Source organism: Hetaerina americana, unplaced genomic scaffold, assembly GCF_022747635.1.
Source record: "Hetaerina americana unplaced genomic scaffold, ioHetAmer1.1.p SCAF_5, whole genome shotgun sequence".
In the NCBI taxonomy this organism is placed as follows: domain Eukaryota; kingdom Metazoa; phylum Arthropoda; class Insecta; order Odonata; family Calopterygidae; genus Hetaerina; species Hetaerina americana.
Window position 1 is genome coordinate 37,003,529 of NW_027287095.1, and position 25,886 is coordinate 37,029,414.

General features: G+C 36.8%; 1 protein-coding gene across 1 annotated transcript; it reads left to right on the plus strand.

Moving 5' to 3' along the window:
* Positions 1-1,525: 1,525 nt before the first annotated feature.
* Positions 1,526-24,613, plus strand: LOC139694193 (uncharacterized). The gene is made up of 5 exons (XM_071592628.1): positions 1,526-1,652; positions 8,088-8,215; positions 9,910-10,023; positions 20,217-20,489; positions 24,472-24,613. The coding sequence occupies exons 2-5, from the start codon at positions 8,115-8,117 to the stop codon at positions 24,476-24,478; spliced, it is 495 nt and encodes a 164-aa protein (XP_071448729.1). The 5' UTR covers positions 1,526-1,652; positions 8,088-8,114; the 3' UTR covers positions 24,479-24,613.
* The last annotated feature ends 1,273 nt before the right edge of the window (positions 24,614-25,886 follow it).

Below are 25,886 nucleotides of genomic sequence, written 5' to 3' on the forward strand. Positions count from 1 at the left end.
TTTTGAGAAAATCGCCAGAAATAGGCAGATATGTAAATATAAGAATGATAAGTTTGAGCTACAACAATCATTATATGTATAATCCCATAAGTTCCATAAACTTTGGAGAAGCACAAACCATTATGCTTACTAATCCCACTGCCACTCCCTGAGTAAGTTCAGCTCATTATAATGAACTTTATTCATGAACTATATTTTTGTTTTTAAATTTTAACCCTGAATGTCAAAACATCGTTTGATATGGAGTGCAAACTTTCCTCGTACCTCAATCTTACAATTCTGCCTTCCCACTACCATTTTTGTGATTACCTCCCTGATTGGCAAAGCTCGAATTTCCTTCCTAGTTTCGCAGAGTGGAGAGCTCGTCGTTTTTCAATTATGCCCATGGAAGTAACCCGTTAGCTGTTTGTTTGCCTATTTAACTGCAATTCCGTGGATGGGTTGACGTGAAGCATGGCCGAACTGTGAGTCCGGGCTTCGAGGGCGTCTCTTTTACATCTTTCTCATCTAGGAGTTATTTTCATTACAGAACAACTGTCTTTAAATTATCCATAAGGATAAGTAAACCATAATTTTACCCCAAATTATATGCTAATTGTAGAGCCAGACTACTAAAAATGTTAAATTATTACTTTATTCTACGCAATATGCATTCAAAATTTTGAATTACTTGTTCTAAAATAATTTGGGAATGGCTTGTGATTAAACGTCTTATTAAATAAATAAAATTAACAGTAAATCGAAAGTCATTTGATAAAAATTCCAGTCATTTTTTCAGTATCATGGAATGATTTAAATCAGATGAATTAATATGTTTTTGCCCATTAGAGAAAATTATAGAGCTTAAGGAATTGAGCAATAGGAATATAATTCCCAAAAATGAGTACGGAGGAAATTAGAAGCCAAATATTCGTGAAATGACCGTAGGTACGATACGAATTGTTCGCATCTTGATTGATCGTTCACTGAGTCTCACTGACATACTTCCACCAGCCTTTCTGATCCCCCATTATCGGTCACCCGCCTTCCATACTTCACCCCTAATTTGTAACCCCAACGTTTCCCGCTAATCTCCCTTTCGCTCAAAATTTTCACCTGCCCCAAATCCCAATCCAACACCCCTATCCTTTTGCCTGTCCCGCCACTAACACGGATTTCTCCTTCGTCCCTCGCCGTTCGTACCTCAACCTTAACTCCCGTGGCCAAACGCCCCCGACCTGCCACCCCCACAACCCTCCCCACTACCACTTTCCACCCCCTCCCTGTCGGATACTCCACGCATCACTCTGATATCCTCGTCCATCCCCACCACACCACTCCCCCACATCGCATTCGCCCCCTACGCAACGTCCCCATCTCCCGCCCTTCCTCCCTCCCCACTCGCCCATCCGACTGCGACACTCCCCTCCCCCTATGGCCGAGGATCCGCGGGGATGGGGGAGAGGGCCTGGAGAGGGGGAACGCGGCTGAAGGCGCCTCTTATAAAGCACTCTCGGTGCTTTGGCGCCGGTAGTCAGTCGTCTAGATCGTCGCCAGTCGCAGACGGCCTGTTCACAGCTTGCCCGTCCACGCCCGCTTTTCCGTCTAACTCTCTCGCGAGTACGCATCAGTTCCCTCGGCAGGTTGTCGGGCGAGTGAGGATCTCTCTTGCGGTAAGTACCCCACGGAGATGGCCTATCCACCTCCAGAATATATCAAAATCGCATTTTACTTCAGGAGAGAAGTCATACTCCAAGTTCGCAGTAGGTTCAGGGTCCCTCGCGGAAGACTTCATGCGGGAAACATAGTCTTGGTTGCTCGAAAAAATTAAGTCCACGATGCCCAAAAGTATTTTTTTTATCTCAAGGTCCGAGAATTTTCTCACAATGCGAGAATTTTTGTCTTATTTTGAAGATAAAAGTGTATGCAATAATTGTGAGAATACAAGTGCTAAAAGCAATAGTCAAATTAAATTCAAGAATTAATATTTTGTTCGATATTGATTTTTTACTAGTATTTTGAATAATAGCGTTCGATAAAGCAAGAGAGATGAAGCAACTATGTTTCGCCCAACATTTTCTCTCTTTTTTGCTTAGTTTTACTATTCTTTTTCTATTCTATTTACTTATTCACCTGAACCTGAAACCTACTTTTTTTCGTCAAATTTTTGGCAGGGGAGTTCAAAAGAAATTTCGACTTTCAGTACTTTTTTCCATTCAAAAGCATAAGGAATCTTTTTTTCTCAATATGCAGGAACAAAATGAAAATCTTTCATGCATGAATTACGGACTGAAAATTTACACAAAAAATCTTTTAAAAGAATGATAAAGCAAATTTTATTCTTGAAATTTTTGTGGGCAATTATATTACTTGTGACAATACAGTTTTGTAATACCTGTAACGAACGATTACCGTTTTCCGTCAAAATTGTACTGTCAGAGGTAATATAATTTTGAAGGAAATTGGTAATTGTTCGTTCAATTTCTGCATATTCAATTTCAACAGCATCAACTAAATTTAATTAGGTGTTAAATGAGACCTCATGTCGGAAATCAATTACAGGGGATGCGTGGCAATAACATTTAAAATTAATACTTATCGGAAAACTAGTCCAAATAAATTAGAGGCGGGATGGTATTGAATCTAAAAAAGTATATTGTTAGTATTCACTCAACTTTTAAACGGAAAGGATTTTAGTTTAATTTTCCGCTGTGGATTTGGATTGAATAAATGAATCAAAAATGTCATTAATGCAACACTCATTAGATTATCCTCTCTATTTTTCGTGAGGGCTACGGTTTCTTTTTTAACTTTACAGTTTATATTCAGGTTACCAAAAAATACACACTTTTTGGATAGCGCTGAATAAGACATGTCTCGCAGGAAACAAGGTATTTGTGTTTCAAAAATTATGTTCAAAACACAAAAAAAAACTAATTTAATAAACTCATAGAGCTTGGGGACGAGAGGTTTCCTTGAATACGTTTAAATGGCAAGGAGAAGAGTACGCGGACTTATTTTGAGAAAACATTACACTTAAAAATAATCGTGAAATTGAATCGAAAAATTAGCCATTGAAACTATCGCGTGTGATAAAGAAAAAATAATTTCATGGGAAGTAAAACAGCTTTGTTTAGTCCCTAAGACCTCGCTCCATATTTTATATTGCTCTTCTTTTTCGCTGTACGAATTAACTGAAACTCAAATTTCATTTTTCATTTAAATATCAAACAAGAGAGCTGTGGATTAGAGCATTACGAATCCCGGTTATTGTCTCTATTCTAAAGCATGAGTATGAATGAAATTATGACAATGAATGAGTGGGTGAACCGTTTTTAAACAGGAGGTAACCCAAACGTGTTCTATGATCGACGAATTATACATATATTATCTCAGACAGCCCTCTTGTTTTCGCTCTGCGAATATTCAGTGAGCATACGAAATTCAGCGTTTATGTTTCAAGAGCTTTTTGAATTGGCCCAAGCTTGTTTACCGACGTAATACCGTATGCATATTGCATATTAGTACTGCAGAACAAAAAAAAAACTGTTTAGGTGAAAAGAGAATTTTCCCAAGACCCATACTCGAATCGCTCATCTGGTTTTTACACCTGCGATTTAACTCTGCTTTCCCGGCCCTTTACTAAGTTTTGAAACCTGTAGTCTTCCGACCGTTCGCACCATTTCATTTGCATGTGTTTTTGTATCCGTGAATTTCCACCGGTAAGTATACGTAGGAGCATTACAGACTGGTTCTCTTCCCAAGATATGTGCTTGAGCGACTAGTCATGTCTTTTTTCTGCCTCCTTCCTGACTCCCCTCATGAACAAATACGTAACACTGCATGCTTATTTTTAACAAACGCGAACTTTTTACCAAAACTCCCTGGCAAATTGAAATTACTGGTGTCTAGATAGGCTATTCCACGCTTGATAGGTTTTAAAGCGATCAACTAATATATTCCAGAGTAATGGAATAATAACTCGCAAGTTACTTCTTTCGTTTGAATACTTTTAATATGGAAAATGCGAGGGCTAATCTGTGAGGGGATAATAGGGTTAATGTCAAATTAAAGAAGATGGATACTACCGATGAAATTTCGCGATAATTCGAAACTTTTGTAGTGTTAGTGTGGTAATTTTTTGCTGCTGAAAACGATTTTGTAAAAACCATAGCGCCCTCATGCACAATTATCAAATTATTGAAAACTCGATACAAACCCCGTAGAATTTTACAACGAATTATTACGAACTATGTGAAGTTAGAATCATTAGAATCATTTTTGTGTAATAAGCAAATAGATAATTAATATTTACCTTCTACATATTTAGTATCTAATTTAAAAGCTAAAAATTTTTGAACCAACAGAAATGATTGATACAATGTTTATTTTTGTATATAAGAATGGACACCGATGGTAAATATAGTAATTTAGGGAAAAATTTAGAAATTTTTCAGTGCCAAGAAATTATTTCATCTAGATTTGTTTAAATTTAGTTACCGTTGAGAGATGTTTATATTTAGACTGGATAAGAAAAATGCAAATAAATTTCGGTAGTTTTCTGAAAGAACACTAAAGAAAATGAGGTAAGTAATACTAGAATTTATACATTTTCTTGGGTGACCGTAAAAGTACTCACGGAGCATTTAACTTTAATTATTTGGTTAAACACTTACGTAATTGTAGCTAGAGAATCCTTATGAAATGAAAACTTGTAAGTTAATACATGATTACAAACATTATATTTAGAGGGCATGAACAACATGTGGCAATTCCCTTGAAAATTCTGAAAGACTTCTAAAAACCCTCTACCCTAGGCACGGAATAATTTTACGAGTTTAAGGTGAGAATGTCTCTTTTCTTTCGCGTCGTCAACCAAACAGTCAGTAATGTGGGCTTCCTTTCAGTACGGATCACTAACGAGCCCGTGAGAAAAAAATTGGACTGAATTTGGGATTCCATTCCACTTACGATGAATATATTCCATCTTAGTGAATGTGTTGATATTTACCGCCGTGGTCTTTCCGATAGCCAGCAAAATGATAGACTGGGATCAACTAATTAATTCCCCTTAGTTTTTACCTAGTATTACAAAATTTGGGTGCCAAATAATCATTTTCACAACGCCTTCCCACAGCTAAGAGAGAATTATATGGCTTGGAGCAAAAGTTTTTTGAAACTCACGTACTTAAACCTACATATATAATGACCGCATAGGAGGACTGGTGGAAAATATGGGGAGAGAGTCGGGTAAATTGCGCGAGACGGGAGAAGAGGTTGGTGGGAAATCCGGGTGAGGGGATGGATGCTTCCGGGATTTCTAGATATCCAATAACCAGGGTGTCAACGGACCTCGAATATTTTTAAAACTTTCCACCCACTCCCCAAAACATACCGGTATCAACAGCTTTAGCTTTGGCTGTTATTAATTTTTATCGTCGAATTTTATGATTTCATATTCCCAGTCCTTTTCCGCGGTTACATAAGAGGGAAAACCGGTCGAATATGATTATAAAAATTTTTTCTTAATATAAAACTTTGAGTCAAACAAAATTTAAAAGTCAACTCCATGGAGTAAGGCACTCCTGATTATACCCATTTATATCCAAGTTAGTAAGGTGTAAGGGTGAATTTTGAAAAGCCTGTCCTCAACTGAGCGGGTAGCTAAGGCAGTAGTGGGTTTGGAGAGCCTCTTAGGAAGAGTATGAACAAAAATAATTTTTTAAATTTATCTCTCTACACAGAAAGTTGAAAATGATGTTAAATTGGAAACTCATTGCATTTCTTTTAGAGACTGCCATGCATCCTGAAGTAGATAATTTAATGCTCCGAGGTAAAAAGTATTTAAAAGTAATATCAGGCATGTAATTACTATTACTTTTGAATTTTATTAATTTCAAGGATATCCGCCCTTTTCCCTTGTAACTAAAACTATCTATTTTCATAAAGTGCTAGATATCAGGGACAAAAAGAGACATGTCTATTTTTAAATTGTTATAATTATTTTTCGTAAGGCATTATTTCATTCTGAAGCTCGGTCATACCTATAAAACTCGTTACCAATTGAATGATGTTCCATAAATTAAGTAATAATGTAAAATATCTGCATGGATATTAATCTTATACGACCGAACTCGAAGCACTGAAGTGTGCGTGCCAGTAAAAAAAATGATTTTAAAGCATGAACAATATAACTTCCGTATGCTAATCCCACATAGTGACAGTCAATTTTATCAAGTAACCATCTACTTCCAGTCAAGTCAGAATTTTCCTTAAATCTTTCCATTAACTTTAAGAATAACCAATAAAAAAGCAATAAATAGGACTATCCCTTGCGATACAATTTGACTGGTGTTTAAAGTGTTAGAATTTTTTAGTAATTTTACAAAAAATCTTCGAAGCTTATGTCAATCCATCAACGTCTTGTTTTCTTTTAAAATCCATTCATGCGACGTCATGCAGCTTAAATTCGAATCGATCATTCTTCGGTGATATCATTTCTTGCGCTAGTCATGTTAGGTCCACATTTAGGTTTAGGAATATTTGTATTCAATTTGTGACGAAATGCCATGCTGGTGATGGATCGATTTTTAAAGAAGTTGTATAGCTTAACAGACATATTTAACTTGACTGTTAAGTATAACTGTAAACTCTGAAACATATAACCTTTCAGTTGAATACAATTGGATCAAAAAAGTATAAGAACAGTATTTTAAATATGATTCTCGTATGTGTTTACGTACATTTTTATACTGACTTTGAAAAGAGTCAGCAATATACAAGCAATTGGCGGATTTCAATTAATAAACTTGTTGATGGTCAATTTTATTCGTTAAAACTTGTATGAAGGTCTTATAGTCTCAAAAGTTTGGTTGAGTTTTACATTTTGGCCATTCTCGTTTTTTATTGGAAATTCGTTCGTCGTTTATTGGAAATTTGTAAAACTACTCATGCGACGGCACAATATTACTTTTAATATTCCATGAACGAGCGGAAAAAATTTTCGTCTAGTGTTTTATTTCTAGCCGAAGTACTTCAGGTTTCCCAAAGAACAACTCTCACCTTCCAACGCTTTTCGCTGCGATCTCTCTTAATATGAATGAGGCATAGTTTTTTTTATATGCACAAAAGTATACATCACTATAGTTCTTAGTACATGGTACTACATGCTACCTTTTCATATCCCAATTTATTGTTTTTCAATTAGTCCTAGAAGTACGAAACTACAACAAATGTTCAGTCAGGTTATCTTCCGAGAAGTATTGCAATAAGACTCAGTCAAAGTCTCCAGGCATGGAGATCAAATCATGTATACGGCATACACCTAGGGTAATACATTTCCTACCGACTAGAAATACCTTTCTTGCTAAATGACCACTTATTCTTTATATCCCCACGTCAGGTCCGTGGTTCATGCGCGGGGCTGAGCTCTCATAGGTTTGATAGCGCTCCCAATGGTAATTGGCCTACATCCAGAACCATATTTAAATTGATTTAACAATAATGTTTCCACATAATTTCACTGTTAATATTATCAAAATAACAACGTTGTATACCATGGTATTCACACGCATGCTTCTATACCCTACGTACTCATTTGCGTGCATATGTGCGTAATTTGTCAGTAAAATTTTCCATAGTGAGTGGATTCTTACGTTTCAGAAGATATTTCAGGTTTAAGATGATCGCATCACTTTCTCAAGGATCAGTGAACTCTTTCACGATACTTCCTCCGTTTGGCTTTCCCGAAGTGTAACGTTGCAAGGACTATGCTCACATTTTGCCCATCAAGATAATCATTCCGACGAGTACTCAACCAAAGAATAATTAAATGATTTTTCTCCTTGAAATTGAAGCAATAAATATTGCTGAATTAAATTATATCCTACTTGCTTTTTCCTAATAAAATTTAGCTCAAAAAATATGGACATTTTTCATCGCTCCATGTGTTATCTTAAATGATACCATTCATATTCCCCATTAAAATTGGTATGCACTGATAAAGCAATTCATCAGAAAAACTCTTACGATCAAAATCGCAAAAACTAATGTTCCTGAGGGTGAAATATTATTTTCTATTGTTTTTACGTCTCTCCTTTTTCCTATAGCGCCTTGGCCATCATTAACTACGGGGAATGACACCAACTGGATGTGTAGCCTGGTTCCTGATCATCGGAACGGTGGCTACATTTGCAACAGCGCTGAAAGATGACACGACAGATATATTCTCTGAAAGGCATGTAATCAATCAACAGCATAGCTTAAAACTGATTTAAATTTTAAAATTTCGGCAATTCCAGTGATCGGGATCAGTAACAAATATTTATTAGGTTTGGATATGTACAAATGAAATTCACCTTTCAAAAACTCAATTATTATTTCTTACTTCCGCTGAGTATTTATACCCAAACATTTATAACGGTACTTTCTATAGTACTGAATGGCCAAAGAATGAGGAAAATCATATCATCACTTGAATCAGTGAAAATTAGATAATATATAACTTCGATTTTCTTTATTCAAGAACAGGATTACATTGTATTGTGTTTGGCGATATGCGTATTATTTTTGCAACTAATGATGAGGCATGCGTTAAATTAGTTTAAAAGTATCCAGGGTAAATATTTTATCACCGTTATGCATCCGGGCTCAGAGGCAAAAGGATTTTGCTAGGGTAAACACAAAACCTCATTTCCATTAAGTCTCATGAAGAACATATATGTGTCAAACGCAGGATACAAACGATGCCAAACCCAGAATTTCCACATAGTACGAAACGTGATTCAAGCACGGCCCGGGCGTCAAATGCACTCACTGACTAATCAATGGGAAAATCCCGTTTAAAAGTTGCAAAATGAAAAAACACAGAAAATGAACGCGACCCGCCGAAAATTAAAATTGATGGATTAAATTATCATCTAATTAAACGTTGAAGCAACTTTGTTCGTTTGGTAGCTACTTTTCCTATACGCATTACTTTCGGTGAAACAGAGGAAGCTCTTTTCGAGAAGGTTATTTGCCATTTTGGCTATCCCTTCTGTTTCCCGATTCTTATTCTAAAACTCATTTGCAGTTTTATTCACACGAAATGTCTTCGTTACTTTCTGTTTCAAAAACTCATAGCGCAACTTCCAGCTGCAAAACTTATTCCGAAATTAAGACAAAATATTGAAACACCTTTCATATTTTATACGAATAAATAATTAATACTGGTATTGAATTTATTTTCCATTACGTCTCATGGGATTGCGCCAAATATAACAGAAGAGCATTAGACCATAAGTATGAAAGCTTAGAATCGTAGGCGATTTTAATGTCCATGTATTTTCAACTTACATCAAAAATAAGCTTTTAATCTAAATATGCCTTTCGACTGACGTTATCGTTTTGTGTACGCTGTATAGCTACCGAATAGCTTTGCAAAATTTTCAGGTTCCATTGTTTTTAAATAAAGATTTATATGTGAAAAGGTACCAGAAAACAGTTTAACGATGCAAAATACATCAATTTTCAAGTGTTCTGCATTTCATAATATGTTTCCTTTCTTTTAATTTTATGTGGTATTTTTCTATAAAGAAGAGATATTTATTTCTAGCTTTACTTTCATTATTTTCAATGTAATAATTTATTTAACATCCGATTACCATTCATTTTAATGCGCATTTAATTTTATTTAATTACCTTTATGCTATTTTTATTTATCCTTTTTTATATTTCAAAGACAACATTCATTTTTGTTATTATTTCATGAATACGAATAAAATTTTTGAAAAAATAGTTATCGTCGTCAGTCAAATGTGACTACACCATTGAAGATGATTGTTAATAAAGTGCAGTTCTGGTGAGTATTGGATTAAAAACAAGAAAAATCAATATAGGAAACAAGAAACACTTCCTCACTGCTCTCTCTGTATGCTTTCTACAATACAGCAACTTCAAGGAATTGCAGGATTTTCCTCGGTTAAAGGATTTACAAGCCCTGCGTTCCACCATACTCCTTGGAAGGCTACTCAGTGACATGGACCAACGCTTGGAACCAGTGCAGTAAGTATCGAGAAAAAAATGTGATACCTTCTTCTTAAACGAATTTTGTTTGGATTAAAGTAAATTGTCTTGGGTTGTGATCAGGTGCTGAAGTTGCATGACTTGCATGAATCATCTAAAAACTCCAAAAATTCAACAAGTAGAATTCACGTGTATGTTGGTTTACTAGATTAAGTTTCCCCAATGGCGCTGTAGAATGTTAAATAATGTTGGCCATTTCGATTCTATGTTTTCCATGCCCAGTTCGTATGACATATTAAGCATTAGCAAACATTAGAGAAATAAAAATACCGTTTCGCGTAATACCGACCCGATTCCACCAAATTCCCAATGGGATTCCTATTGTTCGATCCATTGAAAACGGAGCTCATGACGGCTACGTTATAAAATGAGATAAGAAAATATGATTTAAAATTTTAAACGAGTATTCCTACTGCTGTTGCTGAGGGTTGGTCGGATAAGAGGAGGTTCAGTGAACTTCCCGTTCCCATGGGAAATGATGCTTCACAATCCAAAACAGCAGCCCATTTCAGGGCAAAAACGATATCCCGGGCTCCTTTCCACGCGTTTCTTCTCGGATTTGCTCTCCCTTTCGCCAAGTTCCATCGCTAACTTTATCATTTAGCGCCTCCTCTGCAGCGGCGGCCCCGGCTATACCCCCTGCACGCTCAATATTTCATTTCACCCCAGCATTCCGAGGCAGCTCTTCCCCTTCGAATTCTCGGCAGCCCGTTCAGTTGTTCTTCTGTTACGCGCCTCACCCGCCCCTCTCTCCACTCGGAACCTCTACCCGACCACTCGCCTTCAAAACTGAACTAATTCACTCTCGCACAACTGCCCTCTCATTTCCAATTCCGCCGGCTCCTTCGCCGTCCGCCTCCTTGAAACGTGCGAGTGGCTCTTATTTACGACTCGCTGCACGTCACCCACCGGGCCCGGAGTCATACTTCACACATCGTGGAGGAAAGGTGGCCCCGGCTACTGTCGTCGAATAAAACTAGCGGAAGTCATTCAAAGCTGGACTTGGTGAATGCGAAAACTTGTCTAATTTTATTCATTGAGCGTTGTGCATGTATGCAGTTAAAGAGGAGGCGAAGGACAAACAAAAGAATAAGTAATCATTCTATGGTTAAACAAGAGTATATAAAAACATTATATGATGTACGCACGTCAGGATTCGTTGAAAACTAAATATCTAAAAGATGAGGAAGCATTTTTCTATAGCTAAAATAGTAAAGGAAACTTAAGGAAAAAGTTTACTCAACTTTTGACCGCAGCAGGGCTCCAACGTGAACAGCCTTCCGTCGACAGAATAATCTAATAAAATCTAATAAAAAGGCTCTTTAAAATAACTATTTACCAATCTGCAACATCTCTTAAACGGCAGTAGCAGTATATTTCGACGCTGAAGTTCTCCGACAATTTAGTTTTTAGCAAATCTAATAACATTGACCAAGTTCTAATTATCTCCATAATTTAAATAATCGATGAGAATGAAATTAAATAATTAGACAGGCTCCAGTGATTCGCTAATGATCATATTTTTATCCACTAGGATATTCTCATACCGTCGTTCAATATCTTTGGTAATATCTCAAATCGAAATAAGCCCATTTGTTTGGTAGTCATAGAAGAAACATACTTATCCCTAAAATGGGGCTCGGAAATTGATTGTCAGTCTTATTTATGCCGAATGAATCAGTTTCTGCAAAATTTAAATTTATCGAATAAGTAGTAAGTGCACGTTGCCATTTAAATAATCGATGAGAATGAAATTAAATAATTAGACAGGCTCTAGTGATTCGCTAATGATCATATTTTTATCCACTAGGATATTCTCATAACGTCGTTCAATATCTTTGGTAATATCTCAAATCGAAATAAGCCCATTTTAAATAATATCTATATCAATCAATTATTTCATCCATTGTGCGTGAAACAGAAAAACAATTTGAATTTCCCAACGAGCATATAATAATAAAATTCATAGTTTTTAGAACAATGATCTCCCACCATTATGCCACAAGGATTTATTTAGTTATAAACTAGTTAGCGTGTTTATTACTTTGCAATTACTGCCTAAATACGTACTTGTATCCGTTGTTAATTCTGCCTCCATTTTCATCTTCCGGAATCCGATCTACCGTACTATTCATTAAACCGTACTATTATTACCGTGCTATTCATCACAATCGGGATTAAAATTTGATAATATTTTCGACCTGTGGCATATATTTTTATTTTTCTCTATTAACTAAAAGTATCTATCCTCGAAGCTCATTTTTCGTTATGCCGCCTTTTATGCTTTTTGTAAATACTTTATCTCGCCCAGAAATAACTTAAACCATTGTGCTCCAGTTATTACATTTGACCTTAAATTTCAACTGTAAGACTGAAGGAAAAGATTATATTTTTCAGTCTGTGATGATTGAGATATTGCAAAAATATAGCTAATAATTTTACATTTATATCACATGTATCTTATAAATAATTAGAAAATGAGGAACTCTTTTAATTAACTCTATTTTGGTAATGATTCCACAATTCTGAACTACGATACTACTTTACGTTTCCATTTATGTATGATGAATATTTTTCGGGAAATGAATGAATTTCAGCTCTTAAATGAAACTTAACTAACATTCTAGGCTTATGAAACTCTTTTTAGAATTATATATGGGTCTACCATTTCAAGGCTACTAGATAAGGCTGAGTTTGGAATGTCCCCCAATCGCGTGGTCGAATGGCGTCAATGTGTAGGAGAAGTTGGGATGTAAAAATGTCTTTTGTCGGCGGTTCAGCTTTGTCCAACGATCGGCAGAATTGAGCGATTCAAGGTTTATGCTTTCGTAAGTTTACCCATCTAATTGGATATCCCGCAATGGACCAGGCAACAATGGAGCTAGGCCGTCGTACCATGTGATGTTTGTTGCTGTGATACCTTTAACAGGCTCTCTGTCTTTGCCCCTTACAAATTTCGGAACGCATACTCTCATGACATGTATGTATATTATAAAGTATATTCTACAGGACACTTCCTTGCTTGAGGCCGATAGACGCCTTGTAAGGCATATTATTATTAAGTAGTCTGCCGGTTAAGGTAGGTTTTGCATGGACACAACTATCAAATAAATATTTGTTTACTCCTAAAAAAAACAACCCAGCAACCTACTCCACATCAAGTCCTTCTAAATCTCTGTGTACTACCTTCCTTCCTTCATCCAGTCCAACATCCCTATCCTATTCCTACCCTTTCCTCGTTTGCCTAACATACTCCTATCTATTAGTTTTTAACATCTCACTGCCGATCAATACGCCCTTCATCCATTTTTCCTGCCTCCTAATGATTTCTCCCAACAAACCCCTCACCAAACCCACCATACCTAGTACGTTCTATTTGTTTTCCTTTCGATCCATTTCACGTTCACCATCCTTCTCCAAACCCACATTTCAAGAGACTCCAATCTAAGCCTATCCTCCTGCTTCAGTGACCATGTTTCCGCGCCGTACATAACTACGCTCCATATCATAGTTGTGAAGAGCATTTTCTTAGCATCCTTACTCAACGTCCCTGCCATGTATCATACGTATAAGTTGAAAATCACCAACGGAATGTCGAGAGGCCGGCATGTTCTCGGTTTGGCGTAGGTTGTTTGCCGTTCTAGTCATACATTTAGGGAGAAAAGGCGGGTACATGGTGTTGAAATTGACATTACCGGTCAACTGCCTGGTGAGATTGTTGCTGTTCTCACATTTCAAAATCGGAGTAGCTAATCACGATTTCGGGAGAAGACTCATCACCGATATATTTTTGAATAGAGTAAAAAAAAACACCCCGATGTCTATCACCCGGCTTCAATGGCCATTTTTTATGCAGTCCATAACTACACTCCATATCAAAGTTTTATGCCCTTTTCTTTACATACTTACTCCCTGTCATCAATTCTGCGTCTATCCTCCTACTTCAGTGACCACGTTTTCGCTCCGTGCATAACTACCCTCCATATTAAAGTTTTGACGAGTTTTTTCTTAACATCCTTACTCAACGTCCCCGTCATTAACTGCGTCCTCCTTGTGAAAGCCTCTTTGCCTTGCACAATTCTTCTCCCTATGTTCCTACTACTTTGACCATATAGGTCCAAAGCACTTCCAAGATACGTAAACTGTTCTACCTGCTCTAGTTTTTGCCCTCCTATTTTAATGTTAACCTTAGCCTTTCTCTTTCCGCAAAGAGAAAGGATAGGGTTAATAAGGCTTTAATATTTTCTCTCATCCCGTTTCCCTCACATTTTCCCATATCTAACGCACTGAATTTCCAATTCACTCAACAATGCTTACAACCCCTTGGCTGACTGACAAACTAAAGCTTGGTCATCAGCAAACCTAACTGATTTCACGAATTACCCGCCCACTTTCATCCCTACCTCCAGTTCTCCCCATGCCTCTTTAATCATTTCCTCTGCATACAGGTTGAACAGCAACGGTGATAATGGGCAACCCTGCCTTACACCTCTTCCTAACACTGCCCATCCGGACTCCCCGTTTCCCTCTCGCACCTGTGCAGCCTGAGACATGTACAGGTTGCGGATTAGCCTCCTTTCCCTCCAACCTTTTCCTATTTTCTTCAATATACTCATTAGTTTTTCCCAATTCACTCTATCAAACACTTTTTCGAAATCTACGAAACAGGCAAATACCTCCTGGTTGTACTCGTATTCTATATTTCTCTCGATTAATAATCTCATGACTGCAATGGCATCAAGCGTACCTCTCCCCTTCCTAAACCCAAACTGATAATCTCCTAAGTAAACATATGCCCTACTCTCTATCCTTTTGTTTATGATCCTGAGAACATCTTTAGCTGCGTGGGATATCAAACTTATTGTCCTGTAGTCCTCACGTGACGTAGCCTTTATCTTTTTTGGAATAAGAACTAACACTGATCTTACGAAGTCTTTCGGCCAGAGTCCTTCCTCATAGATACTACGAATCAGTCCACATAGACTCTTCCTCCCATTTTTTCCTCAAACTTTTATTAGTTCCGCAGGAATGTTGTTTACCCCCACGGCCTTATTTGATTTCATCTCCCTTAATGTCCTTTCTATCTCAATGTCGAGTACGTCTTAACCTAAGCTATCTTCGTCTACGCCAGGTTCTTTTTCTATGTCTAACAATGTTGGCCTAAATTCTTTACCATATAGTTCTTCCATATATTGCCTCCATCTCCCTTTGATCTTTTCTGTTTTAACCATTATCTTACCCGACTTATCGCTAACTGTGAGCGCAGATCTTCTCTTCTTACTTACCGATAGTGATTTGACCTTGCTGTATAGCGCACCAATTTCACCGTTCCTCTGCAAACTTTCCATGTTTTCACACTGCGTCTTCCACCATGCTTCTTTTGCATTATTTGTAGCCCACCTCAATTTATTATATAACTCTTTGTACTTCCTTTTGCCTAACTCTGTGTTTACATACTTCCATTTCCTTCATCTCCATCTCTCAACTATCTTTGTAATCATCTCATCCGTGATCTTGGTTTCCTTGCTCTTTCCCCATCAATGGTTCTTATAGTTTGTTTGGCGGCTTCCGATATCTTTTCTGATATATTTTCAATTTTTCTCGATAGTACTCAGCCCTTTCCCCTGATTCATGATTTTCTCTTCAGCCTACTGATACTACGTCCTTGTCAATCCATTTATTGCTTCTACATTCCATTTCCTAACCCGCCGCCCCTGCCTTATCTTTTTGAAACGTACGCTACATTTCATAACAACTAAATTGTGGTCTGAGTCCGCATCCGCTCCCGGGAAACTCTGCGAATTGATCACGCTGTTCCTAAGCCTACGTCTAACCATAATATAATCTTACTGTAACCTTTCTGAGTCACCTGGCATTTTACATGTAATAATGGGTCTTTTTTGGTGACTAAACCGAGTATTGGTGAGGACTAACCCCTGTCTCCTGCAGAATTCAATTGCTTTCTCCCCGTGGTCATTCCTCGCACGAGGAATGACCCCGGGGAGAAGGAAATTCAGACGTCTCCGTCTTAAGCCGTAGTCCCCCATCTCATAACCATCTCTTCTTTCGCCTACTCTCGTCCCCGCCGCTATATATTACTCTATCTATCTATCACTCAAGTTATCCTTGTTATCTTTCCATCTCACATCGCATAGACCTAAAATATTAATATGGCCTATTTCCATCTTTCGCTTTATATTCTCTAATTTTCTTGTCCTCAACATTTTCCTAATATTCCACGTTCCTGTTCTAACTAATTTGGTCTTCTTCTCCTGCGTCTTCTGTCCTGCTGCTGCCGGTTTTCTCTTACAAGGGTTTCGTGGGATGACGACCGCGGAAGCCTTGCCTCCCCCGCTGCCGGGCACGACACACGGCCGATTGGGCCGAGGCCCATAGTTGCCAGGACTCATATTCTCTGTAGTATTCATCATTTAAATCTTGGGAATGATAATTGAGGTGGTTTCCCGTTGCCTTCCTCAATAGTGTTTTCAACGTGACACCATCACTTACTGGCCGCCCCACTGGGGTCAGACGCCATTGCAGCCGCCTCACTGAGGAACAGACGCTGCGTGGACTACCTTTCGTCTGGCTCCTAACCGTCGAACTATCTGGATTGAGTGATCCTACCAGGAGCAATTATCATTACTCTCGCCAGCGTTGCTCTAGTGGTCATCGGAACGCAAAAGCCCTTCCACCACGTCAAGGTTTTAGTGAATGGGAGGGTGAAAGGCATAATAGCAAATATGAATTCTTGCATTCATATGGAAGCCATATTGAATTAAGTCATAATATTACCAGCCCACAAAATTGTTTGAAAAATAGAAATGAATCATATACAGAAATTCTTGTACAAAACTAGTTCTCCATGGGGACTAATGATGTACATTTTATTCATATTAGCGTTCCGGCAGTAGATTAAGAATTAAGGCACCATTGTTGAGATTCTGCATTTGGGTCGCCAGCTGCATCAATTTCAGAAGATCACAAGTATTTTGATTAAAAAAAGGATAACATCAATTCCATACTCCAAACCTACTTAACTTTGAAAATATTCAGCATGATTTCTATATCACACCAAAATATGTAAGCAGGAAAACCAGTGCTGTTAAACAATCGGGAGAATGCATGTAGATAGCCAATTGCGGTTAAGCGAGCAATCGCATAATCTTATCTTCTCCAGTACCTTTATCCATGTGGCATATGCCTACAATAAAAAAGTTCGCTATCTCGTCACCACCTTTGACGAGATGGAAATGTCCTTGGCGAAAACGTTTTCACGTAGTTTCTGCCTTTTACACTGACGGCGTTTAACTCATTGGAATCACATAATTTATTCCTCAGAATATCATAAGTACGGAATTGTACGTACCAAGAGTTTATGCTAGGACGCAATAACAACAGGAATGACAAATTGTCAGCAAAGAGTATCATTTAAATACATGAGTTGAGTTTTCATCCAAGATTATTGGCGTGTCTCCTATACGCTTGCGAATTTCTTTAGAAAATACGGCTTATAATTATGTTTCCATGGTTGCATAGAGAAATTATTTTATTCATTATATCGGCAAGTTCAAGCAATTCGCGGAACAAAGCTACGAAAGTCTCCTTAAAAAATCAAAAATGATTATTTAGCTTCAATTTGAACAATCAATACTTTACTGTGGATTTGGCTTCAAAAAAGAAAATTTAAAATTTCAATATAATTTCGTAAGTGCTTTGCTTAAGTCCCATGCGTATATTTCTACAGACTGAGAAAAGAAATTCTGTGAAACGGTATTTCTGTCGACCAAACAGCTCTAACCGTTCACTGCCAACTAACCAGTTTAGTTCTCTTATCAAAGGAACGACAATGTGAGCGAATAATCCCAACGGGTAAGCTAACCAATTATTTTGCATCATCATCAGTACAATGATTGGGCAGTAGCCGAATCATGGAAAATGCATTATTAGTTTCTTGTTACTCTGCATAATAGTAAAACAATATACAACGTCAAGTACAAATGAGAGAAACGTATCATAACTTTTTCTTCGCATGCCCGTTAAATGCTTCTTTTAATTCCATCTTGGAATTGACGAAATTAGCTCTGTTTAATTTAATCTGACAGGTACATGGAAAATTCTTTAAATGACAAAAAATAGGCTTCACGACAAGGAGGGTATGAATGCAGAGAGTGAATACTTCGAGAAGAGTTTAGGTAAGAATTTGAAATGAAGCCTAGCTTCCGAAACCTGAACTTCGAAGGAAAAGGGTGGACATGATTGAAGCTTTTGAAATGTGAGAACGGGGGGGGAAGCTATTCAGGGAGGAGAACAAAAGAAGGATTAAGCATTGACAGAAGAGAAGAAGTTGTTGAAGGAAATTCGAAAAAGCAGAAAAAGGATACGGAATGGGTTTTCAGGAGTCACTCGAAGCTGAAGAGCGTGATAAAAAGGAGAATGGTAGGTAAGAGCAAAAAATGGGAGGCATTTGGCATTAAAAATAGCCATTTGAGCGCCATGAATGAGTATAGAAAGTACCGAGTAAAAATAGTGAAACCAACATTAAATACCATGAGCAAATCCCTACTCCCGCAGTTAGTAGAAGCTTTATTCCCTTGCTTTGCTCGTGCAAGTTTTTCCGACGGAACATGTTTTTTTTTCAATTTTCTATGGAGGCATTTCAAATACCAGACGAATGCAGAATTTTTCTTGAGTACTTGCGGTAGAAATTGCGGTTCACCATTTATGCGGTTGTGTACAGGAAGCATCGATCGGTTAATTAAGACGAGCAACTAGTGTTATCGAAAACCTATTAATCTGTATTTTCATTATTTTTACTGTTGAAAACCTATTAAAAGGCTATTGAAAATATGCATACATTTGCACTTAAACATTGTTATACCCCAACTTTAAATGTAGAAAGTAAAATCCAAGGGAATGAACAACCCACCGACGGCCCCACGGAAGCGACCATGGCAGTAAAAGTGAGCCAAATAAAGAGAGATAAGAAACGTGTCAGGGCAACAGAGAATACTGTTTGAATAGGAAAGAATGGGCGGTTACATCCAATTAACCATGGGATTGAATAGCAACGAACGAACTCTGAAGTACAACTAGAGTCAGATTGAACAATGACAAGAAAATCTTTTATCTCAAAATGGAATGCCCAAAAACTTTATCATTCAATGAAAAAAATTCACCATGCACGTCTTGGCTTGAGAATAGGCGAGAGCAAAATAATAATGCTATGATCTTTAGGAGCATTAACGAATTGATATTTCAAAAATAAAAACAAAAATTATGAAATTGAATTTCACTTAAGTAATTTCCTTGAATTCAGATGGTATTTTTTTCCAAAATTAAACGGTTCTAAGTTCAATAAAGACATTAATAAAATCTGTAATTGGAAATTTCTTCAGATCACATTTTGCAACAGATTTAATATTATTTTACCATCTTCATCTGCATACAAACTTTAATCTCCGATGTTTGCGTAACTCATTGTATATGGAATATTCTTAGAATTTTCAATACTTTGGGAGATGTAATAATAATTTTATGTGCAATTATGTTTGCATAATTCCTTCAAAAGGTATCATATTATCACAGGAAAAATATATGTATTTTCGTTTGTCAGTAACAAAGTCTAGTGACGATCATGAAATTAATTGATTTTTAAATATTTTGGAAAGGAAGTATTTCAATTTAGATGAAAGTTTTATCCGTCAATGGCCGAAGTAATGGTCGACTTTTTATATATTGCTTCATATTGACCCAGGAAATTTAACTATTTTCTCCAGTATGTCGAGCATTGAAATAAGAACAGATCATGAGTGAAGGTGACTATCATCGTATTAAATTTTCCCAATGCAAAGAGAAATAATAATACGGTGTATTTTAATGCGGAAATAGTATTCAAAATGACGCCTATTTATAGAAGCCAAACGGCCCACGAAGGCGACCCTACTTAGCGGTATGATGATGTGTTGAAATTTAAAATAATACTAAGTTTGACCAGATTATTTCCTTTCTTGACCATCTATTTTTATTCATCGTCCCTCTTATATCTGACAATTTTTCAGCGATAATTGTGGTGGTATATTTCCATGTGTGAATTAACTTTAACTATCATGCCACTTGAAACTCCCATTTACTACCACTTATCACTTATGTTTATTGTATTCCAAAACCAGGAAACGAGGCTGTTATTTCAACGCTGGGCTATCGCACAGTTGTGACAATGAAGATGTGCTATCCGCTCTGGCTGAAGCTCGCCACTTGGGATCCTTCAATTCCCCCGGTAGGCGCCGTCGAAGAAAGAGGCAACCGACGATGGTGTTATTCAGGCAGCAATCCGCTGATATGGATGGGGAAGAGTTGGAGAGGGGATCGACGGACACGAACCGTTTCGGTACCGGAGAGCAAGCAACTGAGAAAGGAGATGGGCATGCAATCAAATATCCGAGGTGGAGTTACTCTTTTCGAGGATTTGTGAAGTATTACACATCCGACCTCTGGAAACTCTTAATATTTGCCCCATACCCTTGCATGACTGTTAACAGAAAAATTATGATCCACAGAATAATTCCCTATTTCAAGAATACGTACCCCACTTAGCAGTTCCCGTACATCGTGATATAATGTCTCGTGAGCCCAATGCACGCAATAGAATGCTTTTGAGTGTTCTTGCCCTCCACACACAAAATACCGTCACGCGATAACACATCGACGCCGTTAAGGTTTTACCAACGAATAATGCCTACTTTAGGTTTTGAAAGATTGTCCATCACGCCAAACACCGGTTAGAATATTTTCATCTACGTGTGAATATTCCATTTTGTAACACAAAGATTTATTTTATTTAATTATTTTAGTACCCTGCAAGCCACCACTAGGATGTGTGCCAGTCTGTGTGAATGCACACAGACTGATTTTAACCCGAATATGATCCTACCGCGGCCGGACAATGTTATTCTGATAAGTCAATAGTCTGATTAGATCAAAATACCTGAAATATCGTTTGAGAACTCTTATCGAAAATTTTATTTTTCCCTTAGAATTAGACTGGTAGTCCAAAGGCTCTTGCGTAAAGGATTGTGCTGTTTAAAAGGCAAGAGTTTGAAGATTTAAGTCACAATTCTCTAAAGTCCTAACAAAAAAGTTGAACTCTACTTACCAATCATATGTCTCCAAACACTGTTACAGATACCCAATATTTGTTAAGCCAATTCATAAATAATAAACACCTATAAGTTGTGAGTGAAACTTGTGAAACCACAGTAAATGCTAAAGTACCCTACTTCCCAGGTTATTGAACTTATAAAGTTGAGGTGAGACATTTATTTGGCTTTTGAAACCATGTTTTGGTAAAAGTTTCACTACAATCCTGACATGTTTGGTGCATTCAGCCATGAAGTAGGAACTCATCTGCATGTTAAGTGGATAAGAAAAATTGAAGGGGAATAAAAGCAATATATGTATAACATAGATATATTGTCACATTTTTCAAGACTGAATGGACTCAAGGAAATAATGGAGATTAAATCTTAACAGCATACGTCAAGAGCTCAAGTACTTAGTAATCACAGAAAGAAGAATGGCACCATAAGAAGAAAAAAACATGCTTCAGTTAATCTAAATTTTATTTACAGTCTCAATTTTCATTCATATAATTTTCTATGATTTTCTCTTATTTTACTGCTTTTGTTAGCTTCTTAAACTGTTTTCTGTTACTAATGTTTTTTTTTATAATTATAGACATAATTAGAAATAGTATCGTAAAATCTCTAAACATTTTTAAAAAAATGTTTGCTAAAATTTAGCATTTAGAAAATATTACTTTATATTCTTACCTTGTTATTCCCTATCTATATCCACAACAAAACTCTATTTATTATTATTATTATATACTTTATATTACTTTCTTTATCATAATTATTTGGCAATAATCTTAAACAATGATATGATTTATAATTTAGAAAGTGTTATATTCAGAAATATATCGATTCAAACCTGTATTATAATGGCTAACATTAACAATAAATATTTATTAAATAAATTTGCAGACATGATTCACCAAGCAGTAGGAAGAACATGGCAAGAAATGAGGAAAATATTCCAGGGGCAAATAATTTGAATTATCATTCAAAAATATTACTCAATAATCTGGCCTATTTCCACAGGCCATCAGCATTTATTGGATCTAGAAAAACTAATGATTACTTTAGAAGTGGAGATATCACTGCTAACACAGATGTCACTAGCAAAAATGTTGTCAATTCCATAAAGAGATGTGTCAATGTGTGGGATGATAGCTGTGCTAATGGCGATATCCCTGGATCTGGAGGGGATGACAATTACTTCAATGGTGGAGATAATCCTGGTAAAAGATCTCTTCAAGCACAACAACAACATATCAGCAAAATGATACGTTGTGTCAATGTGTGGGATGATAGCTGTGCTAATGGCGATATCCCTGGATCTGGAGGGGATGACAATTACTTCAATGGTGGAGACAATCCTGGTAAAAGATCTCTTCAAGCACAGCAACAACATGTCAGCAAAATGATACGTTGTGTCAATGTGTGGGATGATAGCTGTGCTAATGGTGATATCCCTGGATCTGGAGGGGATGACAATTACTTCAATGGTGGAGACAATCCTGGTAAAAGATCTCTTCAAGCACAACAACAACATATCAGCAAAATGATACGTTGTGTCAATGTGTGGGATGATAGCTGTGCTAATGGCGATATCCCTGGATCTGGAGGAGATGACAATTACTTCAATGGTGGAGACAATCCTGGTAAAAGATCTCTTCAAGCACAGCAACAACATGTCAGCAAAATGATACGTTGTGTCAATGTGTGGGATGATAGCTGTGCTAATGGCGATATCCCTGGATCTGGAGGAGATGACAATTACTTCAATGGTGGAGACAATCCTGGTAAAAGATCTCTTCAAGCACAGCAACAACATGTCAGCAAAATGATACGTTGTGTCAATGTGTGGGATGATAGCTGTGCTAATGGCGATATCCCTGGATCTGGAGGAGATGACAATTACTTCAATGGTGGAGACAATCCTGGTAAAAGATCTCTTCAAGCACAGCAACAACATGTCAGCAAAATGATACGTTGTGTCAATGTGTGGGATGATAGCTGTGCTAATGGCGATATCCCTGGATCTGGAGGAGATGACAATTACTTCAATGGTGGAGACAATCCTGGTAAAAGATCTCTTCAAGCACAGCAACAACATGTCAGCAAAATGATACGTTGTGTCAATGTGTGGGATGATAGCTGTGCTAATGGCGATATCCCTGGATCTGGAGGAGATGACAATTACTTCAATGGTGGAGACAATCCTGGTAAAAGATCTCTTCAAGCACAGCAACAACATGTCAGCAAAATGATACGTTGTGTCAATGTGTGGGATGATAGCTGTGCTAATGGCGATATCCCTGGATCTGGAGGAGATGACAATTACTTCAATGGTGGAGACAATCCTGGTAAAAGATCTCTTCAAGCACAGCAACAACATGTCAGCAAAATGATACGTTGTGTCAATGTGTGGGATGATAGCTGTGCTAATGGCGATATCCCTGGATCTGGAGGAGATGACAATTACTTCAATGGTGGAGACAATCCTGGTAAAAGATCTCTTCAAGCACAGCAACAACATGTCAGCAAAATGATACGTTGTGTCAATGTGTGGGATGATAGCTGTGCTAATGGCGATATCCCTGGATCTGGAGGAGATGACAATTACTTCAATGGTGGAGACAATCCTGGTAAAAGATCTCTTCAAGCACAACAACAACATATCAACAAAATGACCAAATGTGTCAATGTATGGGATGACAGCTGCAATAATGGTTATACTCCTGCATCTGGAAGTGGTGACAATAGCTTCCATTTTGATAATTTGCCAAATAAAATATTTTTAAAAAATATTAAGTTCACCTTATATTGCCACCGATATCCAGAGGCAAATATCTGCAAACTTTTAAGATATTAGTCGACTAAACTTTTTCCAGTCAATGGAGAGTGTGAAAAGCTATGATACAAAGCCTGGCAAGTTTCAATATTTGTTAATCCATTATTTGTCTTGGTGGTGGAAATGTTAATATCATATTGTATGGTGGTGGATGTGTGAGAAGCTATTATACAAAGTCTGGCTAGTTATTTAACATATATCAATCCTTGAAATCAGGCAATTTTATCTTGGTGGTGGAATTCTTAATAGTATATTGTATGGTGGTGGATTTTGAGTTGAAAATATTGTATGCATGTGGTGGTAGTTTTTCATAGTATATCAGCTTCAAATAAGCTCATGTTTCACATGCTTACTGAGAGTAAAAAGCTAAGAATAATTCATACGCAAGTGTTTGATATTTTTCAATATTGTAATACCAGGCAAAATTAATGACTCAAATTTTTTTTTCAGGTATTAGTCTACATAATCCAGCTGAGAAGAAAGAACAACTTCTGAATTTCACAACCTAAATACAAAAGTGCAAGTGCTGAAACATTCATGTTCAATGTACTAGTCTGCAAAACTTAGTGGAAGCATTTGTCAAATTAATAAATTTGACTTTCATTTATTTATGAATAATTGTTTTCTGAGTTCATTTCCTTTTCATTCATTATTCTGTAAAAAAATGTAACTAATTGTACTTTTATCGAAAATTGAGAATTTTGAAACTATACTTAAAAGTTATATGATTGGAAAATTTAGGAAATAAAAATGGGAAATATTATTAAAGATGAAAGTGCTCTTCCTACAATTGGTGTGTATTTCACCAAAGGTACTTGGACACTGTCATTAACAGTTGTCAAACAGTAAAGGTAGCTTAATGATTGACTTTGGGAAAATACACTCCACTATTCTAAGCACCATCTGAAATTATATAAATTAACCATTAATTTTGGCAGGTCCCTCAATTTATGAATTCCCATTCATGATGAATATGCCTCTCTTTTCCTGATTGATCTCCTCAATGTTTGGATCTGATTACTTATTAGTATGAATTAACTCTCATTCAAATCCACTGGTAAAACTGAAATCATTTGAACAATGATTTCATCAGTTCTTGCCTGCTCCTGCAATACATGATGGACTGTGGAAAAAAGGAACTCATCTCATAACAATAGGGAACATCATTCTTGCTGGGAATACTAGATTAACAATTTATGCCCTAAATTCTGGATTTTTTAACATAATATAAGCTTTTCTCCATTTTTCCCCAATCTTTGAAGAAATTGATACTTTTTTTAATTTCTCTGAGTGGCCACCCTGTAATTCCAAATGCTACAATAAACCATTTCCTAACTCCACATACAACCAACATATATCCTTCCATCCCAATCACAATGGTTACTATTTTGCTAACCTAACATTCTCACTTCTATTACAATCTTCAATATTTCACTTCCACTTCATATTCCCTGCATCTACTTATATGGCCTTCTTTAAATTTCTCAAGTTAACCCTCTCTCTTCCCCCATCGTGCCCGAAATTTCGTTGTTTATTTCCTATTAAGCTCATTTCATTTCTGCCCCATACTCACATAGGTTTTGTGGGGGTCACAGTCTTGCTATGATTTAAGAAAACAAAATTGGATAAACTCATTTTTTTCAAAATATTGACTTTTTTCTTTCCCCATGCATAGTACAGGTAAAACTAATGTTTTTTTGAAAACAATTTTGATTTCAGAAATTTAACAGAGATATATCCTTTGGGGTCCACAGTAATTTTTGGAAATATTTAATTGGCATCAGATAAGCATAATTTATTAGACATAAGAGCCTATTTTTTACCATTTATTTGCAACAAAGATCACAGACAGTTACATCAATAGT